General features: G+C 43.2%; 1 protein-coding gene across 1 annotated transcript in view; it reads right to left on the reverse strand.

Annotated features, from left to right (window-relative positions):
• Positions 1-8295: 8295 nt before the first annotated feature.
• UST (uronyl-2-sulfotransferase) overlaps positions 8296-18322 on the reverse strand; it is a 484633-nt gene continuing 474606 nt past the window's right edge. The window contains exon 8 of the mRNA XM_006891649.1: positions 8296-8579. Coding sequence (XP_006891711.1) covers positions 8296-8579 — 284 coding nt within the window. The remainder of the gene's footprint in view (positions 8580-18322) is intronic.

Consider the following 18322-nt stretch of genomic DNA (forward strand, 5'->3'; position numbering starts at 1 on the left):
ATCTAGAAAGAATGATGGTTGCTTGTAAATACCCGGCGTCTCTCATGTTCCATCTGAACGCAGCAGTGAAATTCCTCAGGGAGGGAGCGATTTCTATATCATGATATTATATATATATATTATTTAACAGAAATTTATTCTCTTGCATTTTTTGTCATATTTTTTTTAATTGGGAAAAAACATATTGGGGGATTTTATATATTTTTATATCATGATCTGAAAGTGTTAATCTGGTAGATACTCTAACATTAAGCGAAGTCCCAATGCAAAAATATTTACACTTGGAAACCCAGTGGAGGAAATCCAAGGAAGGAATTCAGTGGAGGGAACCCAGTGGTAGAAACTCAGTGAGGGCCCCGCCATGTGTCGGAATTGATGGGAAGGCGTGTATAGGTTGGGCCTCAGATTCCTGCGTCTCCAGTGAGAACACAGAACGGAGGTTGCTCACTTTCCCCGGCAGCTCTGAAGGCCTGCGGTTTCGTGCCTGCCTTGTTCCTAGTCATAATACTGTGACACCCAGTTCTTCTCTCCCACAGCCGGGCCCACCATCACCTGGCAGTGACTCTAGTCTCTACTGGCTTGGACAGAGCGGGTTCCTCTGCTTGGCTGTGCTGCCATCAGACCACTACTACACCCGAGACGGGTCACGTGCTCTGCTTCACAGACACTTCACGTCGGTTTTAGCCAGAATCGGCCTTCTTTTCATAGTAGGATACTCAACGTACCTTTCCCCCTTTGTTTCAAAACAGGTTTTTTCAGTTTCAGATGTGAAGTAATTTTGTTTTGTTTTGAAATCTCCTTTCTTTTCACTTGAGGGGAATTTCACCTAACAGGGCTATTTTCCTCCCTGAATACCTATGGATTCCGAAGGCGATGGAATGGCACAGTGACTGCAGCACAGCCAGGGGCATGGTGGAGACTGTGGACATGATGGAGATACTGAAAGAAAGGGGAAGGTTTCGACCTGCCGTTTACAGGTTGCTAAGATGAGCTGTGGAAAGATATCAAGACTATCGTTCATGAAGTATGCAAAAGTCATTGCAAAGAAGGAAGAAGAAGAACAGATCAAAATGGAAAACAGAAGGACCTCTGAATATTGCACTAGAGCACTGAGAAGCCAAAGCAAAGAGAAGAAATTAAGAAATTAAGGAGCTGAATAAAAGATTTGAAAGGGTAGCTTGGGAAGACAAGGCAAAGTATTATAATGAAATGTGCAAGGAGCTGGAGTCAGAAAATCAAAAGAAAAATCAAACAGGCTTAGAATTTCTTAAGTTGAAGGAACTGAAGAACAAATTCAAGCTGTGAGTTGCAATACTTACGGATGCTATGGGCAGAATACTGAATGATTCAGGAAGGACTAAAAGAAGATGGAAGGAGTATACAGAGTCAGTGTACTGAAAAGAATTGGCTGACACAGAAGAATTTCAGGAAACAACATGATCAAGAGGCAATGGTGACGAACGAGCAAGTTTAGGTTGTTTTGAAGGGGGGAAGCTTAAGCTGTTTTGAAGTATTGTGTAAAATATAAAGCCCCAGGAATTGATGGAATACCAATTGACATATTTCAACAAACAGATGCTGTCCTGGATGTGCTTGCCACGTTGTGCCAAGAAATCTGGAGGACAATTATTTGGCCAAATTACTGGAAGTGATACATATTTATTCCCATTCCAAAAAAAGATGATCCAACAGAGAGTGGAAATTATCGAACAATATCATTAATATCACACACTAGCAAATCCTGCCGAAGATCATCCAGAAATGACTGAAACAGTACATCAAAAGAGAACTACCAGAAATACAACCTGGGTTTAGAAGAGGTTGTGGCATGAGAGGCATTATTGCTAATGTCAAATGGATCTTGGCAGAAATCAGAGAGTACCAGATGAATATCTATCTGTGTTTCATTAACTATACAAAGATATTTAACTGTGTGGATCACAATAAATTGTGCCTAACCTTGAGGAGAATGGGAATTCAGGACATTTGATTGATTGTGCTTATGTGAAACCTATACTTGGACCAGAAAGTAGTCCTCAGAACAAAGCAGGGAAACACTGCATGGTTCAAAATCAGAGGAGAGACGTGAATCAGGGATGCATCCTGTCTCCATATCTTTTCAATCTATATGCAGAACAGATCATTCAGGAAGCAGGACTTTATGAAGAGGAACGTGGAATCAGGATTGGAGGTAGACTCATCAACAACCTACGTTAGGCAGATGACACAACCTTGTTTGCTGAAACTGAAGAAGTACTGAAGTGCTTGCTGCAGAAGGTCAAGGACTGTAGTCTTCAGGATGTATTGAAGTTCAACATCAAGAAACAAAGATTCTCACCATTGGGCCAATTGGCAACACCATGATAGATGGAGAAGAGATTGAGGTTGTTAACAATTACAGCTTGCTCAGCTCCACAATCAACACTCTTCACAGCAGCAATCAGGAAATCAAAAGACAAATTGCATTGGGAAAGTCTGCTGTCTGGGACCTTTCCAGAGTACTGAAAAGCAACTATGTCAATCTGGAGACTGAGTTTTGCCTAATCAAGGCTATGGTCTCACAATTACTATCTATGCATCAGAGACCTGGACAATGACTAAGGATGACAGAAGAATTGATGCCTTTGAATTGTGGTGCTGGAGAAAGTCTTGAACATACCATAGACTTCCAATAAAATAAACAGGTCTGTCTTGGAGAGAGTAAAACCAAATTTCTTCTTGGAGGCTAGGAGTTTGAAGCTCTGTCTCACATACTTTGGGCACGTATCCAGGAAAGACCAGTCCTTGGAGAAGGACATCATGCTCAGGAGGATAGAAGGATAGTGCAGGAGAGGAAGACTCCAGATGAGATGGATTGACACAGTAACTGAGGCAATGGGGGTAGGTGTGTCACAGTCAGTGAGACTGGTTCAGGACAGGGCAGGCTTTAGAGCTGTGAGTTGCAGCTGACTCAAAGGACGCATAACAAATTGTAACTCATTTGACAACACCTAACAACAACAATGGATCATCATTCTGTTGTTTTAGGAGATGCTATTATTAGAGTAGTAGAACTCAGAGACTCTGGGCCTTAGCCACTCTTAAAATGTGGAAACAACACTCACCCCTGTGGCTCAATCCTCAGTCCAACAATATAAGGTGAACAGGACCAGCAGAGAGGCGCTCACTCCCTACAATGAATGATCAACCACAGACAACCAGAAGGGCAGCATTTTCTCAGGCATAAAGCTCAGAAGGCAGGAAGGGTAGGAGGACTAATGGAAATGAGAATCACAGGGAGGAAGTGGGAAGAGTTCCATTGTGGGTATTGTAAGTAATAGCATAACACAAAAATGTGTATGAATGGTTAACTGGGAAAAGAATTTGTGTCACAGATTTTTCACTTAAATCGCAAATAAATAAATAAAAAGACTATTATCTCCAAAATTCCTTTAAATGTCAAATAGCTCCTTGGAAAGTTCCACAGGTGGTAACACATTTATAAAGAACTTCAAACTCCAGCAAGCAACTCCATATGTGGTGCTTTTAAAAAGGGCCCTTTCCCTGACCATTCACTTCCAGCCAAGGACCGTTTTGCCAGGGCACAGAACAAGCTCGACAAGAAAGTAAGCTCACAGCTCATCACTTGCTGTATAAGGCTTTTGAGATTATTACTTCAAATATGGGGTCTCAATGGATTTTTCTTTCATTTGGTACCAAAATTTTATTATTCTATTTGTACAAAAGCCATATATAGTTGGAATTTAGTGTCAACTATCTAGAAAGAATGATGGTTGCTTGTAAATACACGGCGTCTCTCATGTTCCATCTGAACGCAGCAGTGAAATTCCTCAGGGAGGGAGCGATTTCTGGCTGAAATGCACTGAGAAGGCCAGCACTCTCCAGATTTTGAGGCTGTATGTGTTTAAGAAAGGGATCAGGGCAGACACTCAAGATGAGGCATAGTCTTCCTTTTCTGTGTTACTGCAGACAGCTGGGATGCTGTTGCTCTCAGGTGCCACTGAGCTAATTCTCTTAGATTTCGTCTCCAAGGGAACAAAACAGTGCCCAGCCCCGCACCATCCTCATATTTGTTGCTACATCTGAGATCATTGTTGCAACCCCTGTATCAATCCACTTCATTTAAGTCCTCCATCTGTTCCATGGACCCTCTCCTTTACCAAGCTTTGATGTCCCACCCCAGGGTCTGGTCCCTCCTGACAGTGAGTCCCAGTCTCACCATCCTTACTACTTTGTTTTTCCTTTTGAACTAAGTTTAATAATCATCTCCTCTGCGGATGACTTCTTTACATGTTGGACACAGTATGGTATGTTGAAATTGTGCTGTGTATGATCCTTTAATGTCACATAATGGTGGATATGGGTCTATAATGCTCAAGTCACACAGATTCTTCAGAGCCATCAAGTATTTACTTTCTCCCAAGTGATCTGACCTTCTGCGGCAGAAGGCAAGGGTACCAAAGTTTTAATTGTTTCAATTGTTTTGATCTTTGGTCCAATATAAAAATTTTTCATGTAGTGGAAGCATTCCATATTGTCATGGACCACACCTTTTCCTGTACTACCAAAGGTTTCAATAGCATACACTTCTCCTTCCTCCATTCTTGTCTCTCCTCCTTTCATAATTGGCACTGTTTTGCCAGCATGTATTCTGTATGGCCCATCCTTACTTCTAAGGAGCCCTCTGGTTGTATTTCTTCCAAGACAAATTTATTTGTTCTTCTGGAAGTCCATGGAATTTTCAAGAATCTTCTCCCATACTATCACTCATGTCATTGTTAGGTGCCGTTGAGTATGACTCATAGCAACCCTCTGCACCGCAGATCTGACCGCTATCTAATCCTGGGCCACCCTCTCAATCTCTGACACACTCAAGCCCATTGCTGCAGTCACTGTGTCAACCCACCTGGTCAGGGATCTTTTTCTCCTTCACTGTCCCCTCAGCTTCCCAAGCATGATGTATCTCTCCAATGAATAACCTCTCCTAGCAACATGCTAGGATACAGCTAACATCTGTAACTCATAGATAACTGATATTGGAGATTGACAATTCAGACCTCTGACACCAAATTGCTTCTGCTGTAATGTGCTGCTGAGTTGGAAACGATGCATAGTGGAGGCTTCGGTGGATTTTCAGAGCCTGTAATTTGCACAGGAGGAGATTGTCCATCTTTCCCTGAGCTACTGGATTCAGACGGAGTACCTCTGGATTGGCGGCCCAACTCTTGACCCACTAGACCACCAGAGCTCCCTGACATCAGACTAGCTAGTGGAGATAGCAGTAAGGCCTGTGTGTGGTATCTTATCTTATACACAGACCTGGATAACTGACTGAGAAGTTAATGTTCTTCTTAGCCACCTTTTTTCATGCCATATGATATCCAGAATAAAAGTGAATAACTTTTTTAAAAAAAATACACAATTTCAAAATCACATTTTGATAAAATAAAAGAGGCTTGATCACTGAAGGAGATTGAAAGATGCTGTGAATACTTTTATTTCCAGCTATCAATAGAATGGAGAAAACATTCAACTTGTTTTAACAAAATGGAGGGAAAGCTCAATTAATTTATATTCATTTATTTACGTGGGTAATAAGTTAAGGAACACTTCATCTCAAACACAGATTGCTTTTGTTTTAGCTAAGCTAATGTTTCAGTCCCAAATATATTCTTTAATTTCCACCCATGTCAAATACTGTTTCCCACCCCCGAACACCTCTCTTCTTTGAAAAGGAAAAAAAAAATTACAAGCCCTTTCACGGCACTCAAGGAAAGTGGGTTGATGGTTCATAATAATAGTTTTCCTTTTAAAAAACACCCATCAGACCCAAATAAAATCATCTTAATTAACTCCTTCCTGAGTAACTAAAACATTGGAATGTGCTGAAAGGTTATAATAAATAAGGCAGTCAAAGATTAACCAGCTTATAATGTCTTTTTAAATTAAACTATGTAAAATGTACACTATCATTCATGAATTACAAACTGTGTTGGGCACAGAGCCAAAGAAACTTTGTCACGTGCTTCAAATAAACTGATGAAGTGCCTCTGCTTTGGGGGAGGAGGGGTGATATCTGGGGGCTGTTGGCTGGGCCAAAATAACACCAGGGCTTTGCAAGTTGGTCCTTCCACATCTTTTGTTGTTACATTGCAGGAAGATCGCTGCTGGGTGTCTGCGTCTTTAAACAGGTAGGGAGAAGTGCCCCTGTGAACCTGGAAAAAGAAGATGCATTTTCTCCCCCTAAAGGCCAACAGTCCTAATATTCCAACAGCAGGAGAAAATGTAACCTTTCCTCCTCATTAGGGTGAAACGTCACTTTCTTTTTCTGAGTTTGCACAGCATTTAAATGAACCATTACTCTTTAGATGTCGTTTCATAAGAACTCACAATGTAGCTCTTGTTTGGGACATGATCGCTGTGTTCCCAGGCTGCTCTCGGAAGGATGCCTTCATATCAGAGGCCCTGGGCTCTCAGAAGAGGACAAAGGCTCTTTCCTCTTCTAAGGACATTTCTCTTATCAATTCTCTGTCTCGACTCTTGGAGGGCAGAGAGAAGGGCCACATGGGGCCTAGTGCTGGCCTCTGATGGTTCCAGTATCTACTGGACTCCTGGGGCGTGGTGCCTTCTCAACACTGCTCATGATAGAGCCGCTTTAGTGCGCACTCGACAGGTTCCAAAGGGCTTCCTTTCTGTCTTGGCTACCATCCAATGGTAGCGAGGGAGGGAAACAATTCTAGAGAGGCTTGTTGGTCTCTGAAAAGTAGAGAATGTGTAGCTTGTGTCAAATCAGAGTTATTATCACCATGGAATAGTCCCAGCTCATATCTGCTAGTGCACTTGGAAGGCTAGCTGGAGGAGGGAAAGGCATATAGTAGCAAAAAAACACATGTGCCCTTCTTGGTTGCATCTTCTGCTTCCAGCATCTACACCCCCGTTTCTCGGCTAGCTGTACTTTATCAACCCAGGGAGAGGGTGAATGTGCTGGCCCTTGAACTTTTAAAAACTGAAAACACCTGACAACCCAAAAGGATAGCTTTCTAATGGCTGGACCAAGGCATCATTGACAGGCAGCCACTGATGGGAGTGGGAGGAGGGGAGAAGAGATACTTGGGGGCAGTGAAACTGCTCAATATCTACTCAGATCACACTGGGGTCAGTCACCTACTCCAAAACCTGGCCAAGCAGTCTCTTATGAAGAAGTTCTTGCTACATTTTTTCCTGGTGTCCCTAGAAAAGGTGCTCAGGTTAGGGTCCATAAGCAAAGCCCAAAACTCAGTACCCCATCTTACCAAAATCAGGCGTTTTTTAAGGGACAAGAAGGTGAAGGGTACCAAGTGGCACCCAACTTGGTTCAGGTGGGTAACTAATCGATCATGCATTTTCTGTGGTAGAACTTCTGCCAGACATATCATATGCTGGAACTAAACTGGTTCCATCTAGAGCAATACCAGGGAGGCAGACGTTTCACTCTGGCTGGAAAGGACAAGACCCAGTGCCTTTCTAGATGCTGCACCACTTCCAGATTTTACCCGCCTTACCTACACGCCTCCATGGGTGCATGTCCTTCCCCCAGCCTGGCTCCTTGGCAATCTGTGAGGATGGGACTTGGAAATGGAATGCCTCACAGCAGCTTGTCGTGCACTTTGACCTTGTAAAGGGGTTCAAGGCTCTGAACTGTTGTGGTGGTGGCACAAGTGTCTTGTTCTTTCAGAAATAAGGGCATTGCACTTGTGATGGCCCAGTGCCAGAATTCTATCCACCACCGTGAGTTGAACCCACTCGTTCAAGGGCATCCTTTTTTCCTATGTCTGCATTTGGCTGGCTTACTTTCTCCTCTTAGATTCTTCTAGATTAGATGCCCTGGTCTCTAAAGTGGTTTTGTATATCTACTGAAATGTACAAATCTGGATGTCTCCCACGACTGAGGTGATGTTTTACAAGTTATTGTACAAATGATAAGTTATTGGGCTACAGAGTAGATTCTCCTCCCTTGTTCCCATTTTGCTGAGGGGAAAAGTGATTTTAGGACAAGATGTCTGGTGATGGAGCCAACTAGAGTGCCTGGGAAAGGGCCAAGCAGCCAAGACACACACAGAGAATAAAATGAAACAAACCAAACCCGCAAAACCGGGCATCTCCCAACGACCCCAACACGTGGGAATGTTTTTGTTCTTGTTAATGCAGCGGAGCATTAATTTAGTCTCTTAAGGATTTCCCTCCCCTTCCCTCTAGACAGACAAATAAAACTTTCTGGAAAGGGAGCTCGTGCCATGGGAGGCCACCAGTGCTGCATCACCTCTTATAAATATCTTCTAACCACTTCTCGTCGTCTTGTTCCTCATCATCAATTGGCTCCTCGGTCTCCAGGGGGGTGGGAATAAAGAAGTGGGGTCTCAGGAGGGGCTTGCTGACATGGGACTTGAGTCCAAATTTGCGCTTCAGCAGGTGGAACTGCTCCCGGACGTAGTGGTAGAACTCGTACTCATATCTCATTCGCTGGTAGAGGATCTGCACGGCCTCGGGCGAGGGCACGGCCTTTTTCACGGTCACAGTCATGTTGCCAAGTTTCCTATGCTCTGGAAGAGAACCAGGGTCACAGGTGAGCAATCATTCTTTCCTGTCTCATTGTGGTAGAGCGAGGTGAACTGTGTTCACCACCATGTACCACTGTCCCCACCATCTGTTTCCACATTTTGTTCATCATCCTCATCAGAAGCTCAGTGGCCCCTGGGTAATGAGTTGCCCCTTCCCTTCTGTCCACCCTTTGTTGCCATCGCTGACCCTCTAGTGGGTTTTCAGGGAGCTCTGGTGGCCTAGTGGCAAGAAGCTGCAGAGCAATCAAAGGCAAGTGGTTTGAGACCACCAGCCATGTGGGATCTCCTTCCATATGATGAACTGCCTCTGAAAACCCACTGGACGGTCAGCTATGAGTCAGTTCTGACTCGATGGTACACTATTGTACAACAACAATGGGTTTTCAGAGACAGTAGATCACAAAGGAGGAGATTGCCTGCCATTCTCCCATGGAGCAGCTGGTGGATTTGAACCAAGTAACTTTGTGTTGATAGCACAATTCCTTACCACTAAGCCACAGTCCATTCTTAGAAACTTTAAATAAATGTAGATCTGTTTGCACTTGTCGATACTGAGTTATTTTATATAAGAGGAAATAATACTTTCCCTGTGTGAGCATTCTTTTTTTTCTACTAGTTTATTTACAAAACTCAAATACAAATTTGAACAAATTCTTTCAATTTCCCTCACCCCCTCCACCTATCAGATAGTACAACCCAATGATTAATACCCCCTCTCCCTACACATGCACATCCCTCTGCTTCCAGCCTCTCCCACCCCTCCTGGATCCTAATACTCATTCTACAATAATGTTTTTATACAATATTTATCCTTGTAGGACTGAGTTAGCATTTAAGAGGAGCTTTAGTCTGCTTGGCTCCACAGTCAACAATCTTGGCACCAGCAGCCAGGAAATTAAAAGATGCATTGTGATGGGAAAGTCTGCTGTTAGGGACCTCTCCAAAGTACTGAAGAGCAAAGGTGTCTCTCTGGAGACTAAGGTGCATCTGATACAGGCTATGGTCTTTGCAATTACTTGTTATGCGTCGGAGAGTTAGATAATGACTAGGGAGGATAGAAGCAGAATTGATGTCTTTGAGCTTTGGTGTTGGAGAAGATTATTGAGGGTACCATGATGCTTGGGAGGGTGGAGGGACAGCGCAGGAGGGGAAGACCCTCTATGAGATGGATTGATTCAGTGACTGGGGTAATCGGGATGGGTGTATCAGAGACAGTGAGACTGGCACAGGACAGAGCAAAGTTTAGGACTGTTGTACATAGGGTCGCTATGAGTCGCAAACAACTCGACGGTACTTAACAACAACAACAACCATGGACTGCCAAGAAAACAAACAGATTCAGCCTGTAGAGGGTTAAACCAGGCTGCTCCTTGGAGGCAAGGATTCCGAGGTTTCGTCTGACATACTTTGGACATGTTGCAAGGAGGGACCAGTCCTTGGAGAGGGACATCATGATTGGGAGGGTGGAGGGACAGCGCAGGAGGGGAAGGCCCTCTATGAGGTGGATTGATTCAGTGACTGGGGTAATTGGGCTGGGTGTATCGGAGACAGTGAGACTGGCACAGGACAGAGCAGAGTTTAGGACTGTTGTACATAGGGTCGCTATGAGTCGCAAATGACTCAACGACACATAACAACAGTGGTGAGGATCAGTATTACCTGGATAACACAGGCAGCACCTACAGAAATGTATGTGGTGGGTCCTTAGGGTGCTGTAATGATAACCCAAAAGTGGTGCCTCTGACAGTCTGAATCTACCAGCAGATCCTTGGGATAAAGAGAAGTAATCTCCTTCTGTAGGATTTACAGTCTGTGAAAACCACTGGAGGGTCATGAGTTTGTTCTGACTCTATGGCAATGAGTGAGTAGCCACACAGTGGAAGGAAGAAATGGGACCCAACAACACATGAAAGTTCTCATCATATTCTAAGTGTTAACAGCAACATTACTCACTTAAACATAATGCCTTTTTCATGTGACAGGAAACATACAACTTGACCACTAAGTAATTGTTAACTATAAGTTACTCTTGGAAGCACAAGTGGCAACCACTTCCTAAATAACATGCCTGCAGAAACTCTATGAACTTTGATAAATGTTGATAGTTGTAGAGGGGCTTCAGGCCTTTTGTTTATATGGTTGCAATAAGAGTCATGCTTGACTTGAAGGCAAACAACAACAACATAAGTTACACATTCCTTGAACAGCAAGATCTAACCATCTTGCCTCTCTTGTGCCTTCTTACAGACATTCCAGCAGAAGGAGGCACTTAAATCAAGGTCTCACCACTTTCTGACCACCTTGTTCTTAACGAAAGCCTTTATTACCAAATTTGAACTAAATTTGCCAAGCAGAGCTCCAGAAGACTATTTTCAAAGTCCTACTCACCATAAAGGGCAAAGACATAGCATTTTTTTGTAAATAAAATTTTTATTTTAAACTGGTTTACTTACAAAATTTGTATACATTGTTTTTCACACCAGATATTTCCCCTTTCGTTTACATACCCCTCCCACCACCCATCAAATTGTGCGACCCTCTGATTAAGCTCCTCCCTCCCCATCCTCACCCATCTACTCCCGCTTACCATCTTGGATCCTTGTTCTACAATAATGGTCTTATACGTTATTTGTCCTTATGTGACCGAGTTGGTTTGCTTAGCATAATGCTCTCCAGTCCCTCCCAAGTTAGGTAGTAATTTACAAAATCATTGCTTCTGTGTGCATTTTTTTAGAGTATTTGGGATACTTTTTTTTTTTTTAAGCTTCCAATAGCAGTTCTGGAAATTAAAAATAAATCTCTGAAGGGGAGCTCTGGTGGCCTAGTGGCAAGAAGCTGCAACTACAATCCCAGAGGTGCACGGTTCGAATCCACCAGATGCTCTGCTAGGGAAGGTGGGGCAATCTCCTCCTGTACCAGTCAGATCTGATTTGATGGTACATGCACACAAAAATAATAAAATAAAATAAAAAATATTTTAAAAAAACAAATCTCTGAGTAGTAATGGCCTCACTGAATGAGTATACAGTATTTAAAATTTACTTATTTGAAAAAAACCCCAAATATACATTTGGATATTTCCAAACTATATCTAGAAATTTCATAAACAGCAAATACTTGATGTTTTAAAAGAATAAATAGAGTGTAAAATGTTGATTTCTCACTGTAAAGAAAAACAACAACCCAGTAGTAGTATTGGCCCGTCTAAAACAGGTCCATGACATGTAAGCTGAACAGATGTGGGGAAAAAATGATGATGAAGGTGTGCAGTTTGACAGAGCCATTTCTACATATGTATTTACGCATGCTGTGTATGTTCAAGGATAGTACACAGTAGGCAAGGGCAAAGTTCTGGAGATGTTTCAGCCATAACCAAATAGTTTGAGAGAATGACCTTGGGTCCTTAGGCCACAGTCATGGGGACGTCTAGGTCAACTGGCATAGCACAGTCCATAAAGACACTCTTACTTTGGTGAGTATCAGCTTGGGCCTCTAAAGTTATCAAGCGGCCAGCTAAGATGCAGCTTTTGGCTTCTCTCCAGTGAGAGCAAAGAGTGAAGGAAATCGAAGACTCAGAAACAATTAATTCAGAGGATTAATGGACCATGATTTCACAGTCCCTAGTACTCTGAGGCCAGAACAACTAGACAGTACCCAGTTACAACTTTCAACCTATTTTTATTTGTTTGTTTATTTGTTTGTTTTCCCTTGTTGTGTACTGTCCAATCAGATACAACAGGCAAAGGAGGAGATTTCCCCTCCTTCTCCAGTGGACCATCTGGTGGATTCAAACCACGTGTCTTCAGGATCGTAGAGCAGCTTCACCAGAGGGTCTTCCAGTTACTACTTTTATGAACCACTAATCCTCATAGATTTTTACAAAGCTTCTTCTCACATACTTTGGATATGTTGTTAAGAGAGGCTATTCCTTGGAGAGGAACACCATGCTTGGAAAGGTGAGGGTCCGAGAAAGAAAGGAAGACCCTCAACCAGATGAATTGACACAGTGACTGCAGCAATGGGCTCAAGTGTGTCAGAGTTTCTGAGGATGGCACGGGATAGGACAGGATTCATATCTGTTGTTCATCAGGTTGCTATGCATCATACTCAACATGACAGCACCTAATAACAACAAACAGTATCACAACAGAAGGGAGCTCTGGTGGCTTAGCGGTTAAGAGTTGTGCTGCCAACTCAAAGGCACACAGTTCTAATTCACCAGCTGCTCCTCAGGAGAAAGATGGGCAATCTATTCCCATGTGATTTTACTGCCTCTGAAAACCTGCTGGAGTCAGTTCGGACTTGAAGGTATATAACAGCAACATCACTAGAAGATCTTGGTCAGAAAAGGGGGAAAATGTGGAACAAAATTTAAAATCAGAAACAGTACAGGCTTACATTACTAGTTGGACAGATACTGGTGGAACCCTGAGACCATGGTCTTTAGATACCTGTCAGGTCTGGAACAGAACCCACCCTTGAGAGGACCTTTCAACCAAATGATTGCTTGGTCCATAATGAGGGTAATAACACAAGGACGAATATGGGCCTCAGAACAATCAAACGTATGAGACCAAAATGGCAGCATTTGCCAGAACCAAAGCTCAGAAGATAGAATGGAACAGGAAAGAGGGATGGACAGAAACAGGTAACATAGGGAGGAAGAGGGAAGAATGTTGCTACACTGAGGAAGCTGCAACCAATACCATGAAACAAAATAGGTGTAAACTGTTGCGTGGAAAAGCAATTTGCTTTGCAAACATTTACCCAAGCTACAGTGTTCCTTTGTGTGAACAGAACAGGTGAACACTGCTTGGTTTAAAATTAGGAAAGGCTGTATTCTTTCTCCATACCTATTCAATTTGTATGCTAAGCAAATAATTTGAGAAGTTGGACTATATAGAAAAAGAATGTGGCATCAGGATTGGAGACTCATCAACAACCCGTATTATACAAATAACAAGCTTGCTTGCAGAAAATGAATAGGACTTGAAGTATTTATTAAAGAAGATCAAGGACTACAGCCTTCAATATGGATACATTTCAACATCAAGGATGCAAAATTTCCACCATTAGGTCAATAGGCAACATCATGATAGATGGAGAAAAGATAGAAATTGTCAACGATTTCATTTTACTTGGACCCACAATTAACACCCATGGTAACAGCAGTAAGAAATCAGAATACATGTTACATTGGGGAAAATATGCTGTCAAAGACCTCTCAAAAGTGATAAAGAGCAAGGATATAAATTTAGACTAAGGTGTGCCTGATTTAGGACATGGTATTTTTCAATTGTTTTGTATGCATCTGAAAGATGGGCAGTGAATAAAAGTTATAGAAAAATCAATGCCTTTGAGCTGTGGTGTTGGTGAAGTGTGCTGAATAGCCTATGGGCTGTCAAAGAACAAACAAATTTGTCTTGGAAAAAGTGCAACTAGGTGCTCCTTAGAGGCAAAGATGGTGAAGCTTTGCCTCACATATTTTGTGCATATTGTCAAGAAAGGCCAGGTCCCTGGAAAAAGACAGCATGCTGGGAAATATGGAGGATCAGTGAAGGAGAAGAAGACCCTTAACGAGATGGATTGACACAGTGACTGTAACAATGGACTTGAACATCGAGGAGATCATAATGATGGTGCAGGATAGGGCAGGGTTCAGAACTCTGTGGGTTGTAGTCAGCTCCAGGGCAGAGCTAGGGTGCTAGCTAGTCTACAGAGACGCTGTGTGGCTAACACAAAGGCCATGCCTCTATGAAAGTTTGAATCCATTAGCCATTGTTTTTATGTGCTGTTGAGTTGCTTGCGACTCATAGCAACCCTATGTAAAACAGCCCTAAACTCTGCTCTGTCCTGTGCCAATCTCATTGTCTCTGACACTCCCATCCTACCCCAGTCACTGAATCAATCCACCTCCTAGAGGGCCTTCCCCTCCTGCGCTGTCCCTCCACCCTCCCAAGCATGACGTCCCACTCCAAGGACCAGTCCCTCCTTACAACATGTCCAAATTATATTAGATGGAGTCTCAGAATGCTTGCCTCTAAGGAGCAGCCTGGTTTAACCCTCTACAGGTTGAATCTGTGTTTTCTTAGCAGTCCATGGTACCCTCAATACTCTTCTCCAGCACCACAGCTCAAAGGCATCAATTCTCCTTCTATCCTCCTTAGTCATTGTCCAACTCTCTGACATTTAACAAGTGATTGCAAAGATCACAGCCTGTATCAGACGCACCTTAGTCTCCAGAGTGACACCATTGTTCTTAAGTACTTTGGAGAGGTCCCTAACAGCAGACTTTCCAATCACAATGTGTCTTTTAACTTCCTGGCTGCTGGTGCCAAGAGTATTGACTGTTGAGCCAAGCAAACTAAAGTTGAGAACAATCTCAATCTCTTCACCATCCATCCTGATGCTGCCAATTGGCCCAGTGGTGAGAATCTTTGTCTTCTTGACATTGAGCCTCAATCCATATTGGAGGCTGCCATCCTTGACCCTCTGCAGCAAGCACTTCAAGTCCTCCTCAGTTTCAGCAAGCAGGGTTGTGTCATCTGTTCTGCATACAGGTTGAAAAGGTATGGAGACAGAACACATCCCTGGCATACACCCTTCCCAATTTTGAACCATGCATTATTTTCTTGCTCTGTTCTGATGACTGCCTCTTGGTCCAAGTATAGTTTTCCCATTAGCATGATCAAGTATTCTGGGATTCCCATTCTTCTCAGAGTCAGCCACAGTTTGTTATGATCCACGCAGTCAAACACCTTTGCATAATCAATGAAACACAGATAGACATTCCTCTGGTATTCCCTGCTTTCAGGCAATATCCATCTAACATTAGCTACAATATTCCTAGTACCATGACTCCTTCTAAACCCAGCCTGGACTTCTGGCAGTTCTCTTCTGATGTGCTGTTCCAGTCGTTTTAGCCATTACATGGGAGAAAGATGGGTGATCTCCCATGTGATTTTCTGCCCTGGAAACCTAACTGAGGGTCAGCCACGAGTTGGTTCTTATTTAATGGCAATGTGTGTGAGTGTGTGATATACTACAGGGATCTGGGAAAGGAGACTGTGGGTCTGAAAGAAATCCGGAAAAAGGCCAATGTTTGGGGTCATGGCTCTCTCTACCCACACGGAAGAGACCCTCTAGAGTAGTACCCCTGGCCTCATGCTCCTGTGCATCTTCAGGGTCAAGTTCTGGGAAGGGGTTTCCTGATGGTGTGCTGGGGGGGAGGGGTGGAGCATACTGCCTGGCTGGAGGAGGGGGCCGGGCTGCAGATTTCTGCATCCTTAGCAGGACCCCAGCACCCAGCCGTCTGGCTCTTGGCTGGCCAGTCTGCCTAACTCAGGAGGGAGTACCAGGAATATTAGCAATCCAGGCCTCTTCCGACGAAAGCCGCACTATCCCACCTAGCTTTCAGAGGTAATAAAGAGACACTGGATCACCTGTCTGGCTCCCATGTATTTCTCAATCATTTAGAGTTTAGAAGGGGAAGACAGGAGTTATCTATGAGTCCCTCAAACCCCAGTAACACATTACACAAAACATGCTGTGATGCCCCAGCGACTTGGTCCAAAGGTGGGACAAGAATTTCTTTTGTAACATTCAACAAAAGACTTATCATTAAATATTGCTATTTTTTAATGGAAAATTTTTATTGTTATACTGGTTTAACTTACAAAGTTGCTATACATTGTTTTTTTTGCACCAGATCTTTCCCATTTCCTTTTCCCACCCTTCCCTTCACCTATCAAATTGTGAGACCCTATGATTACCCTCCCCCTCCCCCATCTTCACCCCTCTGCTCCCCCCTCCCCTACCTGGATCCTCATACATGTTGTACAGTAATGGTCTTACATAGTATTTACCCTTATGGGACTGAGTTAGTTCACTGAGCTCTCCAGACCCTCCCAAGCTAGGAAGTGATTTACAGAATCCTTGTTTCTGTGTGCTGCGAAGTATTCCATTTATAATTTTTTTAAAAAATATTGCCCAGGTTTTCCAAGAATTAGTTTATAACTATTCCCAATTATGAAATCACAGAAAAATGCTTTCTATGAAGTTTCATAAGAAAAAAACCATGAAATTAACATTTTTGTCCTATCTGTAGAGACAATTTGGCTGTGATTTTCATGGTGTGTGAGAGAGAAATGGTGTAGTCATTTCTAATTGAGTGTTGATTCATCTGGCTTTATCTGAGATATAGCCAGAAAATCAACGTTCAGGGACATGGGGACTTCTGGAAATCTGTATATGGATACCTACAGTACTGGGAGCGCTGGTGGCCTGGAGGTAAGGAGCTGCACTACCATCCCAAAGGCAAAGCTACCAGCTGTTCCATGGGAGAAGGATGGGCAATCTCCTCCACTGCAATTCAACTGCTTCTGAAAATCCGCTGGAGCGTCAGTCAGGGATGGGTCAGTTCCGACTCTGCAGTACACAACAGCACCATGAACAACTCTATTCATCTACTGCTAAAAAAATGGCTGGAGAGTCTGTTCCAGTGTATGGTGCCCTCAGGTGTATCACAGCAGAACGCTGCTCCGCAGGCGTGGCTGATTTTTTCCAAAGTAGAAAAAGGTCTTTTCCTCCAAGTGAGTCTCCAGGTGGACTTGAACTGTCAACCTTTCCATGAGCGGTCCATTAACTGCATCACATAGAGACTTCCGGATAGTTATTAAGAACTTTGGATTTTGAGATGCCGTCCCTTCAACCATTTTTCATTGTTCATGTTATTGTTTATTCTACCAAATATTGGGTCTAGTTGAGAATAAACCCTGTAGTGAGTTATTTTACATGCCAGTCAAGGAAGGCATAGGATCGAGTAAGGTACAGATCCATTGTTCATAGGGTCACTAGGAGTCACGGTCACTCAATGTCACCCAACAAAAACAGCAAAGAGAAAGAACTTGGCTTTCGACCCTGTGAAGGGTGTGGGGCCTGTCAGGTCCTGGGCCTGCAGAGAAGACCTTCCTACTGCTCCATCAAGAGGGACCTAAGGAGTTAACACCGAAGAGCACTGATCTTTACAGAAAGTGAGCTGGGTCTGCTAGGCCTCCCAGCTTGGTGTTTATGGCTCAAACGGTCCTAAAAATAATGTGCAGGAAGTTCAGTCAAATAAACAACTAGATTACAGAAATATCAAAGGAAAGTCTCCATTGAATTTCTAAACTAGAGCCAAGTCACTTCCGAGTCTTTAAGACAAACTGGTTGCAGAATGTTGGCCTAGAAAATGAATTGTGTGGATTTGCCGTGCCGGGTTATTTATTAACCTCAGGCCAGTAAAACTTTGGAGAGATGTTATAAAGGGTAGCACGACAGGTCTGCATGTATCTCTCTTTGATCATGATGAGGTAATGGGCTCGAATGCTATGAGGCTACTTGAGTCCATGACTTCCAAATTCTCTTGCCTGTCTGTTTTTCCTATGTGGCAAGGGCTGAGGGGCAGTTGGTGAGGAGACTGAATATGTAACCAACTCTGTCAAAGTGATATTATGCCATTTAAGTACAAGTGACATGAACCATGACACGAGCTTGTTCTACATAATCAGTGACCTGATTTCTTTAGAGGCGGTGGCAGTTCCAGTTAAGTCTAATCTTTTATGCTAACAGTTACTATTTAGATGTACACAGTAAAGACATGAGCTCTGGTGGCAGAGTGACTTACATAACCCAAACTTCAGCAGTCCACCAGCTGATCCTCACAAGAAAGATGGGCAGTCTCTTCC

This window comes from Elephantulus edwardii, unplaced genomic scaffold, assembly GCF_000299155.1.
Source record: "Elephantulus edwardii isolate Elephantulus edwardi_28Jun2011 unplaced genomic scaffold, EleEdw1.0 scaffold00102, whole genome shotgun sequence".
Taxonomy (NCBI): domain Eukaryota; kingdom Metazoa; phylum Chordata; class Mammalia; order Macroscelidea; family Macroscelididae; genus Elephantulus; species Elephantulus edwardii.